Genomic DNA, 21,210 nt, shown 5'->3' on the forward strand with positions numbered 1-21,210 from the left:
GAAGAAAGAAAGACATGGACATCTTGGATGACGTGGGGGTGAGTAAATTATCAGCTTAAGTTTTTTCAAAAGTGAACTAATCCTTTAACAACCCACTGGAGGGGAACACTGTCATTGAATAATGACATGAATCTGTTCGTTACACAAAGCTATCAAATAGCTTGATCAAATACCAGTAATATAAAAATATTAGAAAATACAGCATGGAATATTTTGATGGTGCTTTTAATGTAAATTATTGGAGCTTAACAGCTATGATCACCAAAACTGGCCTTGTATTATAAATATATGTTTAAAGTAAAAATATTAAATTATTTGTTTCAAAGAACAAAGTAATGCAGGTTTGGAATGATAAAAACAATGCTAAAATGTTAATTTTCTGTTAACTATTTTGAAAAAATCCGAAGACAGAGAGACATTTATGCACCAAGCCCAACATCCTTGGAACTGACAAACTATATTCAAACTCAATCTGGTCCTGACAACATAACTGGTCATTGCGATTGCAGTTGGGATGGTTGTGGTTAGGGTGGCCACAGGGCCAGGCTCAGTGTGGCCTTGACTGTTCCTCCTTAATGCAGTGATGCAGAGGAGCAAGAAGAAATCACTATATCTGTGGGTGCCTAGAGTGCTCCAGATGTGGGATTCTAGAACATTCCTTTAAAAAAAGTTGAAAAAAAAAAACAAGAAGACAGACACGAGAGAAAAAAAACAAAACAAATGTGAAACTTCAGTCCCAACCATACAATAAAGGCCATATAATTTACAAATCATCATTTCGGGTGCATGCGTGTTGTTTTTAGGAAGCAAATCAATATTCTTGGATAACTATAAATTAGTCGGATAAACTCCTCAGACAGCTATTAGGGGATATATCACCAAAATGTACTTCTCTGCGGTCACAGAATTGCTATTTCGAGTGTGGAAAAAGTGAGCACTGTGCTGTGGCATTATTGAACTTTTGTGACCTCCAATTAACACTGTTTTTGTGTAGAGGAAGCCCTGTTTTTTCTTCTTCTTTTTCACCTGCCTCTTTTACAACTGGGAGTTAAAGGGGACAACCCAGACCAGAGGAAAACAGATGTCGTGGTCTTAAAAGCCCTATTTTCAACTGTCATTAGCCAGTTGGTGACAAAGTTATGTAGGCCTACAGTAAGTTTGACAGAGGGAGGGAGTTGCATTACAGGCCTTAAGAAACTAAATAAATGATGCATTCTTTCTGAAAAGCATACATCCACAACCCCACAAAAGTCTACATTTGAATGGCTTTGAGTCACTGGGTTACATTTAAGTCTGTAACATGCCATTCAACATGAATGAATGACTATGGCTTGCATAGGAAGTGGACTTTGTTCCACATAGTCCAACTGTAACTTATATTCAATCAATTTTAAGCTTATCACTCACTTTTTTTAAGATCAAATAAACAATGCATTTATTAAGTCTGATTCAAAAACAACAATAAAAAGACTAACGACGATGAAACTTTTCTACTTCGCCCTCCACAACAGTTCTTTTTCACACAGGATCTATACTACATTTCCAACGACGTGACTAAACGTTACAAGATACTGTTTGTAACAGCAACACGTCGGCTTTCAAGGTAAACAGCGTAGCAATTTACGGGTAAACTGTATATTTGGGAAGTTCAGCGTGTATACAACGATGTCTGCGAGCACATTTATATCGTGTTGAATGTCACTCGACACCGCTGTTTGGATAATTCACAACAATACGTCTCTCTGATCATGCAATTAGAACGTGCACATACCTGAACAATATGAGGAAGAACATGCGAGGAAATCCTCTGGCGTGTTTTGCAGAATTCTGCTTTTCCACTACAATTCCCGAGTTCAAATCCACCGTGGATGTTCCAGCAGGAATTTTCCCACCGAAGGAAAGAGCAATGTGAGCGGAGGATGGAAGAAAGGGAGGGATAACAGAACAGAACGGAGGCGGCGCCTTCACCGTCACCAAACTTCCAGCCTGGAAGCATTTTGTCAACACACCATATAGGCTAGCCTACAATAACCTGCATTTTGCCCAAAAAATATATGAGAAAACTGACAGTGCCTTACAGAAATGTAACAATGTTACATAGTGTGTATATGCCAAAACACTAGTTTTACTAAAACTGCAATGAAACATAAAGAAAATATAAATATGACAGAAAATCTTCATCCTGTTCATCCTGAGAAATTAACACAATATAAATGTCACTCTGCCATTTAATTTATGAAATCGCTAAAGATTTGACACCAAAAAAAAGAAGAAGAAGAAGAAGCTGTTTACTTGCTGAAATGTATGAACTCCCAAGAGGGCCAAAGATACATAGAAAAGCAAAGTTTTGTATTTGTAGAAGCCTTCATGTAGGCCTATCAAAAATGATACAGACTTCATAGGGTTAACACAATGGATTGTGCACATGTGGAAGGAGGTTAAATATGTATTATGATGCTGATTTTGTTGTTTGTATTTATATTGTTTTAAGCTAATTAGATTGTATTCAATGATTCAGTGTATACATGTTGTCTCATTTAACACAAACAAAAAGGTCCAGGAAAAGGTCCAGACACATTTTATGACCTCAGCCTGTAACAAAACAGCACTGTATTTGAATCTCTTTAGCTTCAGCGCCACAAACTTGTGAACCATTTCCAAAGCTTAAGGTTTGATCTCATTGATAGTGGCAGCGTAGATTACCCATTAACAAACCGTGCAGACAGCAGATAAGGCCACCTGCCAAAGCAGCTACATCTTTCTCTATCCTATCATCAGGAGGGGTCCATCTCTGTTCTGAAAATCCCCCCCTACTGGGTGGATATAGTGAGAGACAGAAGGGGTGTAAAGAGCAATGTAATTGGTAGCAGAGGGAGAAAATCTGTCAGTGTGACTGGGTTTATTTGGAGCAAATCACAAGAGAATGGGTGGAACATACATTTTGTAGAAAGAACAGGATCCAAGGCAAATTAAAGAAATTAAAGCAAAGCAAAGCCAAATTCATTCACATTGTAAGAACACATACACAGAGGTTATCAAACTGACAAAAACAGCTATATGCAACGCTATATCTAGGGCTATACAGAAACATGCTGAAGAAAAACAAAATTCCTAAAAGTGACCTAAACGTCCTCTAGGGGGAACCATATCCTCAGTAATAACAGAGCGAACACATCATAACCACATACAAATCTACAATATCTGAATGTAGGCTACATTCCTGTACTGTAGTTTTTTTTTTTTTTCAACTGCTTATACACATTTTCAAAACTTTACACACAAATCCAAAAAAAATTGTTATGTGCCCATTCAGCATCAAGTCTCTAAGAAAGACCACATTCATAGAGCAAATTATTCCAGTTGCATGCAATTAAACAAGGTATTGCAATAAAAAAAATCTGTACCTGCACATACTGGAAACGTGCCTCCTTTACGTTGTCAGTTTCTTTAAAATGAAACTCTGTGCAGCTGCTTAATTCTGACATGGTTTCGTCTAAGAACTCGATCTAGTTGCCAACTCACACTTATATTTCTAAGTGTTCCCTGATCTGCAATTACTGCATGGATTTCACACAGTCTGATTGCATTGTTTGCCACTACCATATCTACAGTGGCAGACTCCTGTTCAATGCTAAATATCTTTTCTCTGCCACCAGTGTGTGATAATGTGTGGATTCTATAAAGTAAAAGCAAAAAGCATGTCAAAATTGACATAACTGTATGACAGTCACATAAATGGGATTGATAGAACATCTGAATTACACAGTTTGTTATGTTATGCTAACAGGGCAATACAGTAAAGCTGAAAAACAGCTCCGACTGAGAATGGGCTGGACCCTTTGTCACATTGACCCATAATTTATGACATGGTCAATAATTGTTGCCTGAATTTCATTTGAAACTCTTGCTGCTGCAGCTCCTCCACCACACACACTCTTCCTCAGGCCACTCTTCCATGGCCTCTTGCTCTCCTTCCGTGCCTACGGCCTCGTTGATTCATACTCACAAATAGCAACACAGAGGTGGCAATTTTATATATGTAATCCATTTTATAAATGGATAAGGACTGGCATTTTTGTTTCGAAGCCATATTTAAACTCAACAACATCGTACAGACATGGTGGTTGATACGTGCAATCATGTTGGCTACCACACCCTACCACACCCCCGAGTGGCGGGTTGGCTACCACACCCCCGAGTGGCGAGTTTTGCCACTGCAGGCACCCACTCACAATTTCTGCAGGAAATGTACATTCATATCATGTTTCGAGTTGTTAAGAAAGTATTTTTAAAGGGAACTTTAAACATCTTTTGCACCAGACATAAAAAATGTATGAAGCTCGAGAAAGGTCAAAAGAGCTGCAATAGAGGAACCTACCATATAAAGGGAGCAAAGTGGGAGACGGGTTTAGGAAAAGTCTAGAGCCAGTATTTGAACTCGGGTCACCCTAAAGCACAACAGTCCTAGATGTCAGCGAGCTGCCCAAAAGGCTCACTTTTGTATCACAATCAATCCAGCAGTAGGAATCTGTTCTCCCCCACCCATATAATATGAGACGCTAATGTAGTGGCTTAAAAGATGGTTTTATTCCCTCGAGATTCAGGGGAATTAAACCAGTTTTTTTATCACAATAGGACAGTTTTAAACTGGAAGCAAAGTATGAGAAAAGATCTGGAAAATCCAAGAGCCACGATTTGAACTCGAGTCATCCAAAAGCACAACAGAGCTGTCAGCGAGCTGACAACTATCGGCGCTAAGCTGATGTCATTAGAACCTCATTTTGTAAGAAACCATGGGGGGAACAGAATCTGACGGCAAACAATCCAGCTGTGTGTAAGCAATCATAAAAAGAGGAGGAGGAAGAGTATGTGTAAGAGGTGGTGGATAAGGAGGAAGAGGATGAGTACGAGAAAGTCCAAGGTGTGGAGAGAGCAGGGGCGTAATTTGCGGGTGGGACGGGTGGGACATGTCCCCACCACTTTTTGCCAGGGTCGATTTTGTCCCCACCACTTTTTAAAAGCTCTCGCGGCACGGATAGCTAACAGTAGAAATAAATAAAACATCTCCAACTGGCAGACCATTCATTTCATTCGTTTATAAAATAAAAGAAGCGATCTAGCCCTGAAATACGTTGTGTTTTAATTCAAGTGATCAAAGTGCTCATTGCCGCCTGCGATCGGTGGCGCGGTTACAGTGTATCTATTCCCGCTCCAATTTGCTCCGCTCACCTCACACCACGAGTCTGGCAGAGGGCAGAGAGGGTTTTCTCCGCAACCACGGCATGAGTCTGAATCCTCAGACATTGTCCAAACTTGTGTTCTTGAAGGTGAACTCAAAAGAACTGTAGATAAGGAAAGCAATTCGTTTTCTTTCTTTCTTTCTTTTTTTAAAAGGTTTGAAAACATAAGCAATCCATGTGCACTCTGCGCAAAAGATCAGTTACACGAATTTTGGCCTAATAGTTCATTTAGCATACTTTTAAAAACGTTGATGTAGCCTACAGTATGCAGGGGCGTGTCTAGAGCATTTTTAGTGGGGGGGCCATGCTGGGGCACTGCCTCCAAATGGGGTGGCCACCAGTGACCGAAAAAAAAAGCTAAATTCTACAGTATAATACATAAATCCTATTGATTTGTATTATTTTTTTAACTTGAATAAAGTTACTTGTAAACAAATGTAGTAATAAAGCACATTTTTTGATTAATTTAGTTTTGGCATCCCTGTCCATTAAGTTAAATTTGAGAGCCAGTGTTTATTATTTTTAGTGTTTTTATAAAACTAACAAGTTTATAAAATAAAAGCAATTTTAATAATGAGCAATTTTAAAACCCTAGAAGCAGAAACAAGGTCAACTATTTTCTTTTAATTAGTTTTGCCATTACAATATACAGTAGTTTTATTCACAATCTCTTTCAAATAATAATAATTAATCACTGTCTGTCTGGCCTGTTGATTCCTTGCTGGCTGATTCTGTTCCAGTGACAATTTTTCTTGCTGCCTGACATTTTCTTCAGTTGCTTCTGCCTCACACTTGTGTTTTTTTTTTTTTTTTTTTTAAAGAAACTCCCTATATCTTTACTTCTTTTCATGGCTTGGCACTGCTCTCTTCCCTGCCTTCAAAAAAGAAACACTTATGTTTGTCTGTTATTCTCAATATCAACAAAAACAATTCAAATTGTGAATGAAATGCACAGAATGCATCCATGTCATTTCTAGGGCTGTCATTTCACGTAGAAATTACTAAGTTAGGACTCACAATTTAACTGACTATCTAACTGTCTTACTCTCATGCATTAACAAGTAACGTACGTGTCACCAGACAATTATTATAATGTGGTCACTCACTGTCACAAAATAAACTGATACAAAATATGCAAAATCACCATGACAGTGTTTATTAATTTGTTTGATAGCGCCCAGCGTATTATACTTTTATTGTGTTTTATTAAACTTTGACTGAACTAGGGATGGGCATTCGATTAAATTTTCTTAGTCGATCGTCGGAAGAATTAACGATCGACTATCGATTAATCATTAATATTTTTATATTCAAATTTATTATATTTCACTTTTTATAAATTAAAAATGCAATGAAAATACAAAAATAAAGCGTGTTTTTCCTCGATTAGATCTTTATTACAAGATGATCAACTTGTGGCAGTTAAACTGGGCGTTTGGTTAGGCTAAATTTGAAGATATAATAACATTTAGATCTGACAGGTTTTGTCAACATGAAACTCATAAGGCACGGAGTCGAGAAAGGGTGAGAGAGATTAGCCTACCTGACAATCAATTAGGCTAGGCTACTTTCTATGGGCTACTTTAAGCTTCATAAAAAATAACTCGCATACAACTTCTGCTCCAGTCTACTGATTTTTGTTGAGAAAGATAAGCATGTTGATGACATGATCTGGGGTCAGACGCGACCGCAACCTGTATGGTGACCCTCAAGCCTTGTTTACACTTTCGCCTGCCACTTCAGCGCGTGAGCGCGAGTCTCTGCAGACTGCGCGTGCTTGCGGACGCGTCGAGTGTAAACAAATGCTTCAGTCCAGCCGCTGAAAACACCGCTCTGATGAGGGGACTGACGTTGCCGGGATGCACAGCTACCTTCGCGCTAACATGACCAGCCCGGCGAACACGTTCACTTTCCGCTCACACTACGCAACGCAGCATTAGTAATAATATGTTGACCGTTGTTTCTCTGGCGCTGCACTTCTTTGAATCACAAACTTCCGTAGAGTCTATAAACTGTTTGGCCGTAAAATGAACCAATCACAAGACATCTTATAGGGGGGGCACCTGGGGTGGCCAATCGAATTTCAGGGGGGGCCGGTGCCCCCCCTGGCCACCACGTGGACCCGCCCCTGACAGTATGCCTATAACCTGTATATTTTTATTTATATATAATTAGGCTCATTGATTCGTTTAATTTTACAGCATTTTATTTTGGTACAATTGATATAAGCATAGGCTAATTTTATTTTATTTGTGCGCGCTGTGCAAAAGTTTAGCTATCAAGATGTTGGCCTAATAGTTAATTTACTTTTTAAATTTACTTTTAAAATGTTTATGTAGGCCTTTATTTTTTTACATTTTTGTTTATACTTTTTTTAATCTTTATTTATATTATTGGGCCCATTTATTCGTTTAATTGTATAGCAGTTTGTGTGTACAATGGAGAGGCTATAAGCCAATTTAAATTTTAATCGTGCGTTCCGCAAAAAATCAGTTATCAAAATTCTGGCCTAATAGTTAATTTACTTTTAAAACTTTTATGTATATTTTTGTTTATATAATTTTTATTCATATTATTAGGTCAATTTATTCGTTTAATTTTACAGGACTTTCTGTATAGGCTATTTCCACTGCCACTGGACATGTTGTAAAGTCGGATCTATGTTTTTATTCACGTGTCACGTGATTCATTCATTTACACACATGTCCCACCCACTTTTTAAAACAAAGTTACGCCACTGGGAGAGAGCTTTCAAGGCTGGATCCGGCACACCAAAGAGACAACTTTGCCTGTATGTGGACTAATAAGTCATCAGGCTGGACCCAACATGAAGATGTTGAGATAGGATGGATCTCTCATTGACCTTGCAATGAAGTTGCACAACTCTTTGAGTGTAATAACATACTTTTTATTTACAGTTTTCTTTGACCTTTTGGCCTTTTGCATTTGTAAAAAAAAAAAAAAAAATGTAAATGATAATAAATAGTAAAGTTTAGCCTAAATTATAGGCTATAAAGTTTAGAAATAAGTTTGGTATTAGTTGTTTAAAAATAAGATTGTATTGAACACTTTTTGGTGTAACATAAAAAGGTGAAAAATGACTTTTCAATAGTTTTGTTAGCATGAGTTTTATTTCAACCGTGCAGAATTAAGATTTGCCAGAGCTTCCTCCTGGGATTACATTATGTTTTCTTCCTGGAGATGGTTCATCAGAACACACCCATCCTAAACACAACATGGACCACCTCCTATTGCTGGAAATAAATGACTTGTTTTTCCATGCTCTTCTCTGAAATTATTATAAAGCAGGGACACATAAGAAATATACCACACCTGTACTATACTCTATCCAGCAACTCTGTCCCAAAATACACACATTTCACACACTCCACTTTCCTGCCAAAGAAGATTAATGGTACATTATATTCATGGAAGACAAGATCAGTACATTATCACAGTCAGGAAACTTTAACTGTGACTTTACTTTCACTTGAATGGCCACAGAGAGACAGAGAGAGAGAGAGAGAGAGAGAGAGAGAGAGAGAGAGAGAGAGAGAGAGAGAGAGAGAGAGAGAGAGAGAGAGAGAGAGAGAGAGAGAGAGACCTATCAGGCCAGTTTTCGTTGCTTTGATGTTATTAGTTCTAATTGTCAAAAGCCAAACTTTAATTTGTACGTATATTCTACCATCTATTTTGTTTCCATTTACTGTATATGTTCTTATGAGGGGGTGCATTTAGGTTAGTTGTTATGTGTCTAATTGTGTTGCTCTGCTATTAATAAGAATTTTAGGTGTGGTCTGAGAGTGTGGTTGAATTGAACACCCTGACAGCTTGGGTTGAAGTCTGTAAAGAGCATATGTTTCTCACGATCGACTGAGAGGAAAGTATTATATGTCTTCTATATGCGGGTAAAGAATACGTAATGCGTAATTTTCTGCTTTATTTTACCAATAACACGTTTGTTTGTAGCAGCCGTTCTGGTCTCTTATCTTTGTTGTTGACTCACCTTGGGATTTAACAAATGCGATAAGAGAGTGAGACGAGACACCAGGAAGCAAGATACAAATCAGGAGATGTTCATCAAACACCTCACAGTCTCGCAGACAATGTGAGTTGACTTTATGTTATGCATAAAGGATACTGCACTAATGCTCAAGAAATTCATTAGTTATTATTGATGGTAACACTTTACAATAAGGTTCGTTAGCTAACATATAGCATGAACTAATCATGATGAACTGCATGTATACAGCATTTATTAATCTTTGTTAATGTTAATTTCAACGTTTACTAATACTTTATTAAAATCTTGTTAACATTAGCTAATGCATGTGAACTAACAACGAACAGCTTTATTTTTATTGACGTTAACAAAAATGAACAAATACATTAACAAATGTATTGCTCATGGTAAGTGTTAGTACATTAATGAACCATATTGTAAAGTGTTACCATTATAATAATGGAATTTTATCAAAAAGGTATACACAAGTCTGAATTTTTGAATTTAATATAAGACTTAGGGCATGCCATTGAGTTTAATCTCGTCTTAACTGAATTCTCTCTTTTGCTTTTGAGGCAAAATTTATAAAGCAGAATCCAGAAACCATAAGGATGTGGATGATTACCTGTCTTTTGTTCAGTTTGGGTCTGGGTAAGAAAGTTATCACTAAAGAATTTAATAACAATTCAAGGTAGCAGGAAGAAATTTGTAGAAATCAAAAGCAAAAAAGTGTGTAACTTTTGTTTGTTTGTTCTCATAAAATCATGTAATGTTCTTGTCCATTTAGCAACATTAGAGAATGACAGAGACTTTACGATGTGTGGTATATGGCGCCATGGCAACGCATCCCGAAATCTGAAGTATGATTTGAGAACAGGCTGTGAGAAAATTGAGATTTCAGCAAATGAGAGCACACTCTCTATTCGGGGCAGGATCACAGCGAAGTGCACGGGATCTTCATCCATTGACCTAGGTTCAAACGCTCCTCAAAATCAAAGTCATTTCTGTGTGTTCTGGGAGCCGCTGCTGGACCTGCTGATAGTGGAAGTGAATGGAAAGAATCACACTCTGTGTGAACCAAAAGGCCTTCAAGGATCCTGCTGCACTGACCTCTCACAGGGGGACCAGAAAGATGCTAGTGTGTTTGGTATTGTGAAAGGCAGCATCCATGGTGATATCATCAGGGACGATGCAATGGAAATATATACATTTAAAGGGGGTTCAATCAACTGCAGTAAGAACCTTTAATGTTATGTTAATTTTTGTCAAAGTTTCAGATATAAAAAGTTACACTGATTGAGTTTAGTATTTATGAGTATGTAAGTAGTTTGGTTTCAGTTTATTTAATCTGTTTTCCCACTCACAGAAGAGAAGTTCTGTGATGAGGCAAGTCAGAAGTCCACAGGAGCAAACATGTAAGCCAATTATCACTTCACTAGTTTGCCTGCCCATTCAGCCTTAAAGGTTAATAATAAACTAATTTGCCTTGCTGTCCTTGGAGGAGGCTCGAACCCGAGCCTCGGCTTGAGCTCAGAGTTTAAACTTCATTTTATTTTAGTTTGGTAGTAAGAGTGTTATGAACTGATGTGTTCAATCGTGCAGATATCACCTCTTCTTTTCTTGTAAGAGTGCAATGATGATGAGCCTTAGTCTTAGTGAAAAACAGAGGTTGAGCCACAAACAGGAAGTTAAACACAAACTCTGCAGTAACTTTATTAGTTATATGTTCACTATTATGTAATGCATGGATCAAGTGCATGAATGGATCTTTAAACAAAACTTGCACCTGTGTAATCATGTATTTTTGCTCCATTCATGTCTGAATATGTAAGAATAACTTAAATGGTATTACGTACAGAAAGTAACATTTGCGTATAGGCTACATGTTATAGAGTGATCAAGTCTAAATGTGTGTTTGTGTGTGTTTGCAGGATAGAGGAAGTAGTGATGAAATCCGGAACAACGGGTCATGTGGATCTACCTTGTGCTCAGAGCACAGTTATTGAGATGGAAGAGGGCTTCACAGGACTCAATTCAACTCTGCCAGTAAATGACATTCATATTTTTAGAAGCGGATATTTGAAATAACATTTGATTCACAAGAATGTCTCTTTCTAGAACATGAATGTATACAAAGTGACGTCCAAGTCTTTGATAAATGTGCTACATTTCAGGCCCAATGGATTGTAGCAAATACGATACCTTCCGTTTATCTTCCCTCAAGCCTAAAATCCATATCTAGGATAAAATCCAAAGTAGTGTGTACTTATTACAAGGACCTAAGGTTATTTCAGGTATGACAATATTGTTAAGCATAATTAATTATATGGATCACAACATATGCAGTACAGTATGATACAGCAGTATTTGTGATGTGTAGGGGCCGTCTGATTCATCTCTTCTGGATTATGTAGTTGGACTCTCTATGGAGAATGAGACTATCCAAAACCTCCCAGAACCAGTCAGAATCCGGTTCAGAAATCACTCTGCTCTCCCAGTACGTCTGTTTCTTTGTACATCATCTGTTCTAGAGTCACTATGTCTAAGTGCCTTACATGTGCTTGTCGCGCATGTGCCCTGATTGACTACTTACTACTCTTGCCACTTTTCTTTTTATTGTATTTGTTACTGCCACTTATTGTGTATTTATATTTATTGTTCTGCATATGAAATAGCATTTTAATATCCCGGTGCCCTCAACTTTGTGTTTATGGTTATGTTTACTACATTTTGCATGTTACTGTAAGTCTGAACCTCTTCACAAGCATTTCCATGCCCAGTCTCCCCTGTGTAAATTGTGCAATTACAAACAAGTCCTCTTGACTCTTAAAAATATATTGATGTTTCTATTGCACTCCACAGTCTAACTACTCTAAACAATGTGTTTCATGGGATACAAGAAAAGGTACGTGTATAGATCTTCAAACTCAACTGTTATCAAATACTGATTGTTCTTCTCAAACTCGTATTCTTTCTTTTTAGACAGTGAAGTAACCTGGAGATCAGAGGGTTGCGAGACAGTTATCATAAGCGTAACAGAGACAGAGTGCCGTTGCAATCACTTTGCTTACATCACTGTTCATATGGTGAGCAGCAAAGGGGTGGTTCTGGATTTTGGACATCAGGCCTCATTTCCAAGTTAGCCTTAGTGTTATTTATCAGTGGAGACAGTTTTAAAAAAATTTCATCCAGTCGTTCCAGTTGCATAGTTCGCCAGTGCTAGGCTGTCAATGGTAACTGCTAGCCTGCCATTTAAAAACAGTTTTACCCACTCCACAGTACACCAAAAGCAAATTAATTATAACGCCAGACAATCGATGTAAATGTCTTTTAAGAGAATAATGTTAAAAATCAAACTACTCTTGCATCTCAATGATCGCAATAGGCCTACATTTATAGGAACTAGTTTCTCATCAGCGGTGGAATTTTACTTTGCTCCGGTTAGTAGTACTGCGCCGAAAAGTAAACACTTAACCGAAGCACACTACAGTTGGAACTAACTACCTCTCTCTACCAGAGCCCGTCTAACGGAGAGCCTTGGCACTTCCTATTAGCCCTATTGTGTATCATCTTGGTTGCAGTACCATTAGAATTCCACTGGAGGTGATTGCGGGCGAGTGCAGAATGAATGGGAGTCTATGGGGCTAAACGGCTAAATGTGTCTCTTTCACCTGCTTGTCGTTAAATCAACATAGATTTTATTGCTGATTCCGCAAGTTCAATATAGATTATAGGCCAAAAGTCGAATGAACGAGTACTTATGTCCTTTTGATTTTTTACAGGTCAGGCCGTTGTTGGCCGGAACAGAACACGCTAGCATTCTGCTATTGTGTGACGTCATCACATTTTTGAACGGATTTTTAGACAAGTGACAAGTGAACTTAAAAATGCAATTTTTCAGCTGAGTGTATTATCTTAGCCCTCCCTTTTGAATGCAACTTTCAAATTACTTGACAAAAAATTACATCCTGAGAAAAGTGGATTTCTGGGGGTGAAACCCCATTGACTCCCATTCATTCTGCACTCGACCGCGAGCGCCCCCGCATGGACAGAGACGTGTTACTGCAGCCAGTCCAGAAACCGGAACGAACCAGCCAGTGCCAATTCTCTTCAATTAGACATTCTCTAAATGACTAGCCTATGTAGGCTACTTCATAAATGGCCTTTCCCTCTTTAATGTGCATACTATCAAGTTTGGATGTCAGTGGGACAGTTTGCTCAATGGATTACACCATAGAAAAGGGTGGAATGCTGTGTCTATTTCTTCATTTCCTTTTTAGCAACAAGTGAAACAGAAGACTACACGACATCTAGAGGCTCTGATGTTCATTACAACTGTGGGCTGCACCCTGTCTTTAGTTAGCTGTTTGGTTCTCCTCTATTGGCTGTGTAAACGCAGGTAACTAGGACTTCATTGGCTTACATGGAACGCTTGGCTAATTGTGAATCAATTGATTATTTCAATTTCTTGTTTTGTCTTCATTGGTTTCTTTGGTCTCCAGAGGAAAGAAGGATCCGTCCTTACTGGTGCATCGTGGGCTAGTGGTGGCAACATTTTTTTTGTGCCTGTGCTTCAGCCTTACCAGTACACTAGCAAACACTGGAAATGAAACAGTTTGTAAGATAACAGGATTTTTTTTTCATTACTCGCTACTCAGCACACTCTGCTGGATGACTGTGGAAATGTTTCACACGTTCTTGTTAGTGTCCTGTGAATTCACCTCATGTCTCCCTCCATGGGTCTTTTACTTGGCAGGCTTTGGTGAGATATTTAAATCATAAATTGTTATGTCCTAAGAACCCTTTCAAAAGCGGTTACAATTCCTAATTTATAATGAAGGTCAATAATTATACTATTTTCCCCTTTAGGTATTCCAGCTGTACTAGTTTGTAGATTGCTCTCTATAGATATTTATGGATTTAGGAATATTGTGACAAGTGAAGATGCCACCAGTCTATATTTAATGTAAGCAGACTTACTTAAGCTGTAACCATGCAGTTTGCAGAATATATATATATATATTTAATTTTTTTTTTTTTTTTTACTTAGATGTTGGATGTTGGATTCTGACAGGAGCAGATTGGCCCATTTCTTCATTAATATTGGTTTATTGGCAGTTGTGTTGAGCTCTGGTGCAGTCATGCTTTTCTTTATGGCTACAAAGATACAGAACCGACCTGAGTGGAGGAAGAGGCGCATGGCTTTTCTCAGTATCTGGGGTCTCACTTGTCTGTTTGGCACAACGTGGGGCCTCTTCAACTTTGTCCTACTCACAGAGGCCACCCTCTTCCTTTTCTGCATTAATGCCTGTCAAGGTGAGGGTTTTTTTTTCATTAATACATAATTGTTACTTAAAACATTTAAGTGACAATTTAGAATACTGAAAAAAAAACACACTTTAGAATACTGTACCTTCATTAATGAATAACTGCAGGAAGAAATTTGAGTAACATACTAAAATTCTAGTTACTATTAACTAACAAGAAACTCAAGATTAACGAATTAGTAAGTATTAGCGCTCAGTCGAATGTGGTAGTTCACTGTTAGTAACCTCATACTTCACTGAAGACTAAGAACTATACAGGCTATACTATACAATAATAATTTAGATCAGTATTCTAAAGTAAAAAGCTTTATAAATACCTATTGACTGAAGTCATTGTAAGCAGTTTAAGTTTTTTATAAGATTTCGGATAGTAATGACTCAACTTTTACTGCATCTTTCTAAAGGAACTACTCATTATTTGGATCAGTATTTTAAAGTGAAGATCATGGGAACACACTAGTAATGACTATTCAAAATCTTACAAAAAGCTTACAATGACTTCATTCAATATTAGGTAGATATCATGTTTTTCACTTTAGAATACTGATTCAAATAATTAGTAGTTCCTTTAGAAGTATGTAGTAGCACTTAAGTCATTACCAGTGAGATACCGTTATATTTTATTATAAATTATGCATTATTCATGTTAATTATGAACCTGTATAGTTCTCTGGGAGGTATGAAAAGTAGTTAGCTATTGTGAACTACCACATTCAACTGAGTACTTACTTACTAATTTGTTAATCAGAGTTTCTTGTTAGTTAATAGTAGTTACTATGTTAATAGTGCGTTACTCAACTTTGTCCCTGTGTAGTATATTCACTAATGAAGGAACAGTATTCTGCAGTGTTACTGATAGATCAAATACTGGCCTTGTCAGGTTGTGTCAGTGTGATATAATATAATCAAATAGGAACAGTAGGTAACTTATTAGGTCTGTGTCAGAGAGTTAAAAAGCCCTTTAGAATTATAACTCTCAATCATTGATTATAATAATAATCAATGTTTCTGTATCTAAACAGGATGTTTTCTCATGCTGCGATACTATATTCTTGAATGGATGAAAAAGAGATGTGAATTGAGTTTGGATGGGGGCAGTACAGGATCTGTTATGTTACAGTGCAGAGATGGTGTTTTATAAGTGAGTAGGCCTACTGCGTCGAATGATCTCATGGTCATAATATTCAATGTTTCTCAGGTGACATTGTGCTCCAGAACACAGTCCCAAGGGTCTATTATGCTGTGTTTTTTATTTGTGTGAAAGTAATAGCTTCATTTTTTTCAAGAAACTCTTGTTTCAGCAATATTTTTGTGTAATTTTGCTGTATGTAATCTTTGAGTTTGTATATTTGAGGTTACAGTATATATATAAAAAAGTTTTACCAATATTTGCAGTATACATGTTCATTGAGCTTGAAAAAAATATTTTTAATAGAAATTTTTTTATATATATATATTTTAAGAGCTTTGTGTTTGTGTATGATTAACAAAACCTGAATATTCCATTGGGTGTTTAATTTGATATATGTCTTTTAGTAAGCTTTCTCTTTGTGGCACATATCGACTGCTTGGAATTGTATTGATTTTTGTGTGAAAACATTAAACTACTATTCTTTTAAATGTCCAGGAAGTGAAGTCTTCATTTGTATATTATTAGTGAGTTATTGAATCATTCATTAACCGATTTAATAAAAAACTGATGAATTCAGGAAGGACACTGTTTTGCTCAAAGCGCAAGAGCTTTGGCCTCGTATGTAACAATTTCTATTGGTTGAGCAAAAATAGACAAAGAAACTGCCAAAAATGTAAGTTATTCAATATTGACCTCTTGTTTTTGGAACTAAAATCAATATCACATTTGCAATTATGCTCTTGCTTTGAACAGCTGCTCTCTAGCTAAACTCAAGATCCAAAACAGTCATTTTACAGTGACAGCAGTATCAATTTGGAAAAAAAAAAAATGTTTACAATCATGCACAGGAAATGAAGACTTTAGTAATAAAGTGAGCAGGTTTCTCAATGGAATTGAGCCTATACTGCTAACTTTGTTTTGGTACTACCTAATGGTTACATTTAGCAGCATGGATTAAATAAATGACATAAACATTTTTTTTTTAAATAAATAAACTAAAATTGCTCAGTACATGTAGAAACAGGCTGGTGATGGTGACCTCTAGTGGCTGTAATCAGGATATTAGGGGGGTGGGCTGAAATGTTTTCATTTATGATTTATAAAAATCACATTTTGACTAATTTATCTGCTATCTTTTAAATTGTGTTTCCTTTCTTCCTTCCTGTTAAGCATTTAAACTGCTCCAGTAAACATAGTTTACATGGGCGCCTTGGGCGGGATAGAATTCGACATTTAATAGTTGTTACGTAATCCTTAAAGCTGTATTAACCCAGTCAATATCTTCAGAGTTGTCAGAAAATAATTCCAAGTGTGGCCCTACTTCAATTCTATGTTGTCAATGTAAATTTGCTTATGTAGGCTATGCAATAAAATATTATCTATTTAATTTCCTTGATGCAGTGGACTTGCAGTAATAAAATCAGATTAAGGCAACCCTGGCAACGTTTCAGTCTAAGCTATTAATAAACCAGAGTAATTCACCACTTACAACGCTGGCAGTCCCAGAAACGACCACAGACCCCCTTGGGACCAGATTTAAACAGCATGTCACTAGTCAATCAAATAACCATGGTGACAGTAGAATGGCCAATTCCCAGTTGCAATCACAAGGCGAGAGCAGCTGATTCTGTCTTTGAATGAATTTTAATAATGTAGATGTTAGTAAACCCATCTGTCAGTTGGCAGGCTAACCAGCTGATGACCAGACTGTAATGTTTCAGACATAATGCAACTGCTACTGCTGAGCAAACACCACAATGACATACAAAAACCTTCTGACTTACCACAGCAGGATGAGGGATTGAGAAAAGAAACAGAAAGCTAGAATAGTTTAAAAAGAGAGAAGTAGAAAGACAAAAATGCTTAGAATACAGCATGAGGCTAGTGGAGCGTGTGCCACTGGTGTTAGGGTTAGTTAGGTATATTAAAAATATACTGGTATGTTCATAAAATGACAAAAAATGGTGTAGGATTTACAAACAATTACAAAAAAATGGCAAGTAATATTGAAGTGAACAAGAAATATGAAAATATATTTTTAAAAGCTCAGAAAATATTTTTTAATGAGATAATTTGTAGTTTGTCACGTTAAGGGGATTCACTTTGAAATTAATTTTTTATATGTTTTAGCTTACCTGTGTCTTTGTTTCCACAGCATTTTCAATTTTGACATTTTTTGGTCAAACCGTTGTTGTCTGTCAGTCATACACTGGAGGTGAAGGGGGTCCTCAATCGGTTCACCTCAAAGAGCATGCACAGAGAAGTCAAAATTAAACATGATTTAATGACTCGTACATGTAAGTACACATTGATGGCCTAAGACACGAAACGAGTGGTTTGTGTGAGAAAACGAACAGTATTTATATCGTTTTTACCGTTTGTAATCATAGCCATGACAAAATGATCTGACGGCACGGGCGCTTCGGTCTGCGCATGCGCTGGAAATGATCGATTCGCTTGCGCGCCCACGTCACTCTTTGTTTATACAGAGATTTCGGAAGTTTTACCTTTCACTAAAAATATTTAGATATACAGGAAACCGCAATGGAAGACGATTTCGGTATATCTAAATATGTTTAGTAAAAGGTAAAACTTCAGAAATCTCCGTGTAAATATTCGGTTGTTAAGTCTGACGTCACGCGTGACGTTTAGCCTCTTCCGGGTCCAAGCGCTCCGCTCGTCCATATCTAATTAACGTTACAATGGCGGAACCTGTAATTTATTTGCAATCACGTCCTACTTTAGTGATGCACCCTTGGCAGTCAAAAAAGGTTTAAACTCTTTTAACTCCAATAGGGTGATTAGTGTAGCTCATCCTTATCAACTGCAGCCATTTTCTCTTTTCTTTCTCGTCACAGGGAAAGCGGTAGAATGACAGTTGAATGTCACTTGTTTTTTTTAACTCCGATCTATTTAAACAACATGGGACACGGCAAAAGCGGTAAGCAGATAGAGAGGACCCAGCATTTGGACCCGGAAACAGTATTATCAGAGCGTGATTACGTCACGACTTAACAACAGAATTGAGTGACGGCACACGCAAGCGATCACTTCCGGCGTAACATTGAGCTGATTCAGTTCGGTTCAGTTGGACATTGAACAACTGATTCAGATCACTTGGACGTCACTGTGATTACACGAGGTAAAAACGATATAATTACTGTTCGTTTTCTCACAAAAACCGCTCGTTTCTTGTGTAGCCTACTTACATTTACGAGTCATTAAATCACGTTTAATTTTGACTTCTCTGTGCATGCTTTTTGGTGGACCCCCTTTGCCTCCAGTGTAAGACTGATAGACAACAACGGTTTGACTGAAAAATGTCAAAATTTAAAATACTGTGGAAACAAAGACACCTACCCTACATCTTAGATGCCCTTGAGGTAAGCTAAAACATATCAAAAATTAATTTCAAAGTGAACTATCCCTTTAAGGTCTAGATGAAGATGATGATGGTTGTCTTCCATCGGCACCACCCATACTACGTTAGATGGGTTCACATCTTACCTCCAGGCTACGCTCACTTCATCCAATTTAAGTCTTTCAAATGTCCTTCCATCATCATTTCAGGTGTGCCCCAGGGCTCTGTCCTGGGGCCCTATACTTTTCATCATTTACTGTATCTCCTTCCCCTGGGCAATAAACTCTGCAAATTTAATTCCACTGTTATGCTGATGACACCCAGTTTTACCTCTCGAGTAAACCCTCATCCCCTCTCCCTTATTTACTGTCTCTTGGAAATAAAAACCTGCTTTACCCGAAATTTCTTCAAATTTAACAGTGATAAAACTGAGGTTCTCCTCATTTGTACTCCTCACTTTATCCAAAACCGACAGTTTTTCTCTCACTATTGATAACTCCTCCGTTTCACCCTTCCCCCAGGTTAGGAGTCCGGGTGTCATCCTTGACAGCACATTATATTTTCAGTCCCACATCAATAACATTAGCCGGTCTGCCTACTTCCATCTACAAAACATGAATTACCTTCGCCCCTCCCTTACCCCACACACTGCTGCCGTTCTTGTCCACAGTCTTGTAATTTCCTGTTTGGACTACTGCAACTCTCTCCTTTTCGGCCTCCCTCACAAATCCCTTCATAAACTTCAACTGGTCCAGAATTCAGCTGCCCGCAACATAACTCGAACCCCCACGATCCACCACATCCCTCCTGTTCTCCAACAGCTTCATTGGCTCCTGGTCCAGTTCCATAGGCCTATATCCAAATAATTATTCAATCAAAATCCTTCTGTTAACATTCAAGGCATCCACAAACTCACAGGTGACTGTTCGGAACATTTGTTTTGAACAGGAAAGTAAAATATTAAAGCATATTCATATTTGTATAAGCAAAACAGCCTTGTACAGAACAGGAACATGGATGTTTAACGTTTCAGAGTCCACAAATAGAACAATGGGTAGGTGCAGGACTAGTGAATTTGCTTGTCTTGTCCAAACACCTCAAAGTTATTTTCATTATCTGATTAAGAAGCATTTTATGGTAGTCTATGTGGGCTTGAATCTGTTTTCATTTTTTGTCTTTGTTTGTACATGGGTGCTGAACTCTTTCATGCTGGTAGTACCTTTAATCTCTCTTTATAAACATGAATTTGGAGTTCCCCTGGCCTGTGAGATCACCATGGATTTACACAGTGGGAGCCAGCGCTACTTCACGACGGCTGAAAGAGGCGACAAAAGAGCGGAACCACTGCCTTTGTTGGTTGCCATCACACATACCATCTGCCCTAGCTGCCATCTGTTTCGTGATGCTTTAGATTAGGCCAAAATAGTGGAAAACTGTAGAGAACGACATGATGTACCAAAAATGTCTGAGTGTGCATGAGCTGTGGAATTGCTTTTCAGCTACACTGCTTCATTGCACAGAGGCAGAGCCATTGTGTGAAAATACTGTGAATACATTAGACAGGCTTTCCTCATCCAGTCGTAAAGCAATTGTCTGTATTATACGTTGGTGCTGCTGTGACCTTAAAGTCCAATAAAACTGACAACTTTGCAAACGAGATCCATTAGATTCTTAACAGAAAGTCTGGAGTTGTGTGAAAAGCTGTTTTTTTTTTTCATCCTGCATACATGTTCAGACATAAACGCTTCCGCAGCAATTTGAAACCTCACTGAAAGGAGTTAATGTCCTGTTGGGGAACAAGTTACACATTGTCTATAGCTTAACCATGAATATTAAATAGCGAAAAGGGAAATTCTTAGTTCTTTTTAGGATGTGGAAACCAATTTACAGCTTTCAGTTCTGTATTAAAATGAATTAAACACAGGTTGACTATGATTTAGATTTTTTTTTGTATGTAACAATTCCTGAGTTACGTTTTATAAAAATGTCTGTCTTAGCTATGACTTCAGACAGATTACCTTCTGAACACAGCAATGAGAGACTTATTAAAACCAATCAAACATGACCTAAGTGTAAATGTCTGACTCTATATTTATGGTCTTTCGACATCAGTCTCCTGAAACAGAAAAGCCTTTGTCAGACCTTGG

The 21,210-nt window shown here is 37.6% G+C and overlaps 2 protein-coding genes across 3 annotated transcripts in view; one reads left to right on the forward strand and one right to left on the reverse strand.

Annotated features, from left to right (window-relative positions):
* ccdc102a (coiled-coil domain containing 102A) overlaps positions 1-1,932 on the reverse strand; it is a 66,184-nt gene extending 64,252 nt beyond the window's left edge. The window contains exon 1 of one of the 2 annotated variants that reach the window (XM_039662870.2): positions 1,772-1,932. The gene's annotated coding sequence lies outside the window, so the exon portion shown is untranslated. The remainder of the gene's footprint in view (positions 1-1,771) is intronic. The other variant, XM_039662869.2, reaches the window with a different exon arrangement.
* A 7,830-nt stretch (positions 1,933-9,762) lies between these two features.
* Positions 9,763-16,169, forward strand: LOC120473148 (adhesion G protein-coupled receptor G1). Its single transcript, XM_089129589.1, has 13 exons — positions 9,763-9,894; positions 10,031-10,477; positions 10,610-10,658; positions 11,175-11,289; positions 11,418-11,537; positions 11,624-11,740; positions 12,106-12,148; positions 12,226-12,329; positions 13,524-13,642; positions 13,746-14,005; positions 14,113-14,209; positions 14,294-14,559; positions 15,593-16,169. Exons 1-13 carry the CDS (start codon positions 9,855-9,857, stop codon positions 15,709-15,711), a joined length of 1,896 nt encoding a protein of 631 aa, XP_088985715.1. The 5' UTR covers positions 9,763-9,854; the 3' UTR covers positions 15,712-16,169.
* Positions 16,170-21,210: the final 5,041 nt, after the last annotated feature.

The sequence above is a fragment of the Pimephales promelas genome, chromosome 1 (genome assembly GCF_988280905.1).
Source record: "Pimephales promelas chromosome 1, fPimPro1.hap1.1, whole genome shotgun sequence".
NCBI classification, from domain to species: Eukaryota; Metazoa; Chordata; class Actinopteri; order Cypriniformes; family Leuciscidae; genus Pimephales; species Pimephales promelas.

Coding starts and splice junctions, on each gene's coding strand:
- LOC120473148 (XM_089129589.1), top strand. CDS start 9,855: ATGTGGATGATTACCTGTCTTTTGTTCAGTTTGGGTCTGG. Junction 11,538..11,623: donor AGGACCTAAGGTTATTTCAG/GTATGACAATAT, acceptor TGTGATGTGTAG/GGGCCGTCTGATTCATCTCT. Junction 14,006..14,112: donor CTTTTACTTGGCAGGCTTTG/GTGAGATATTTA, acceptor TTTCCCCTTTAG/GTATTCCAGCTGTACTAGTT.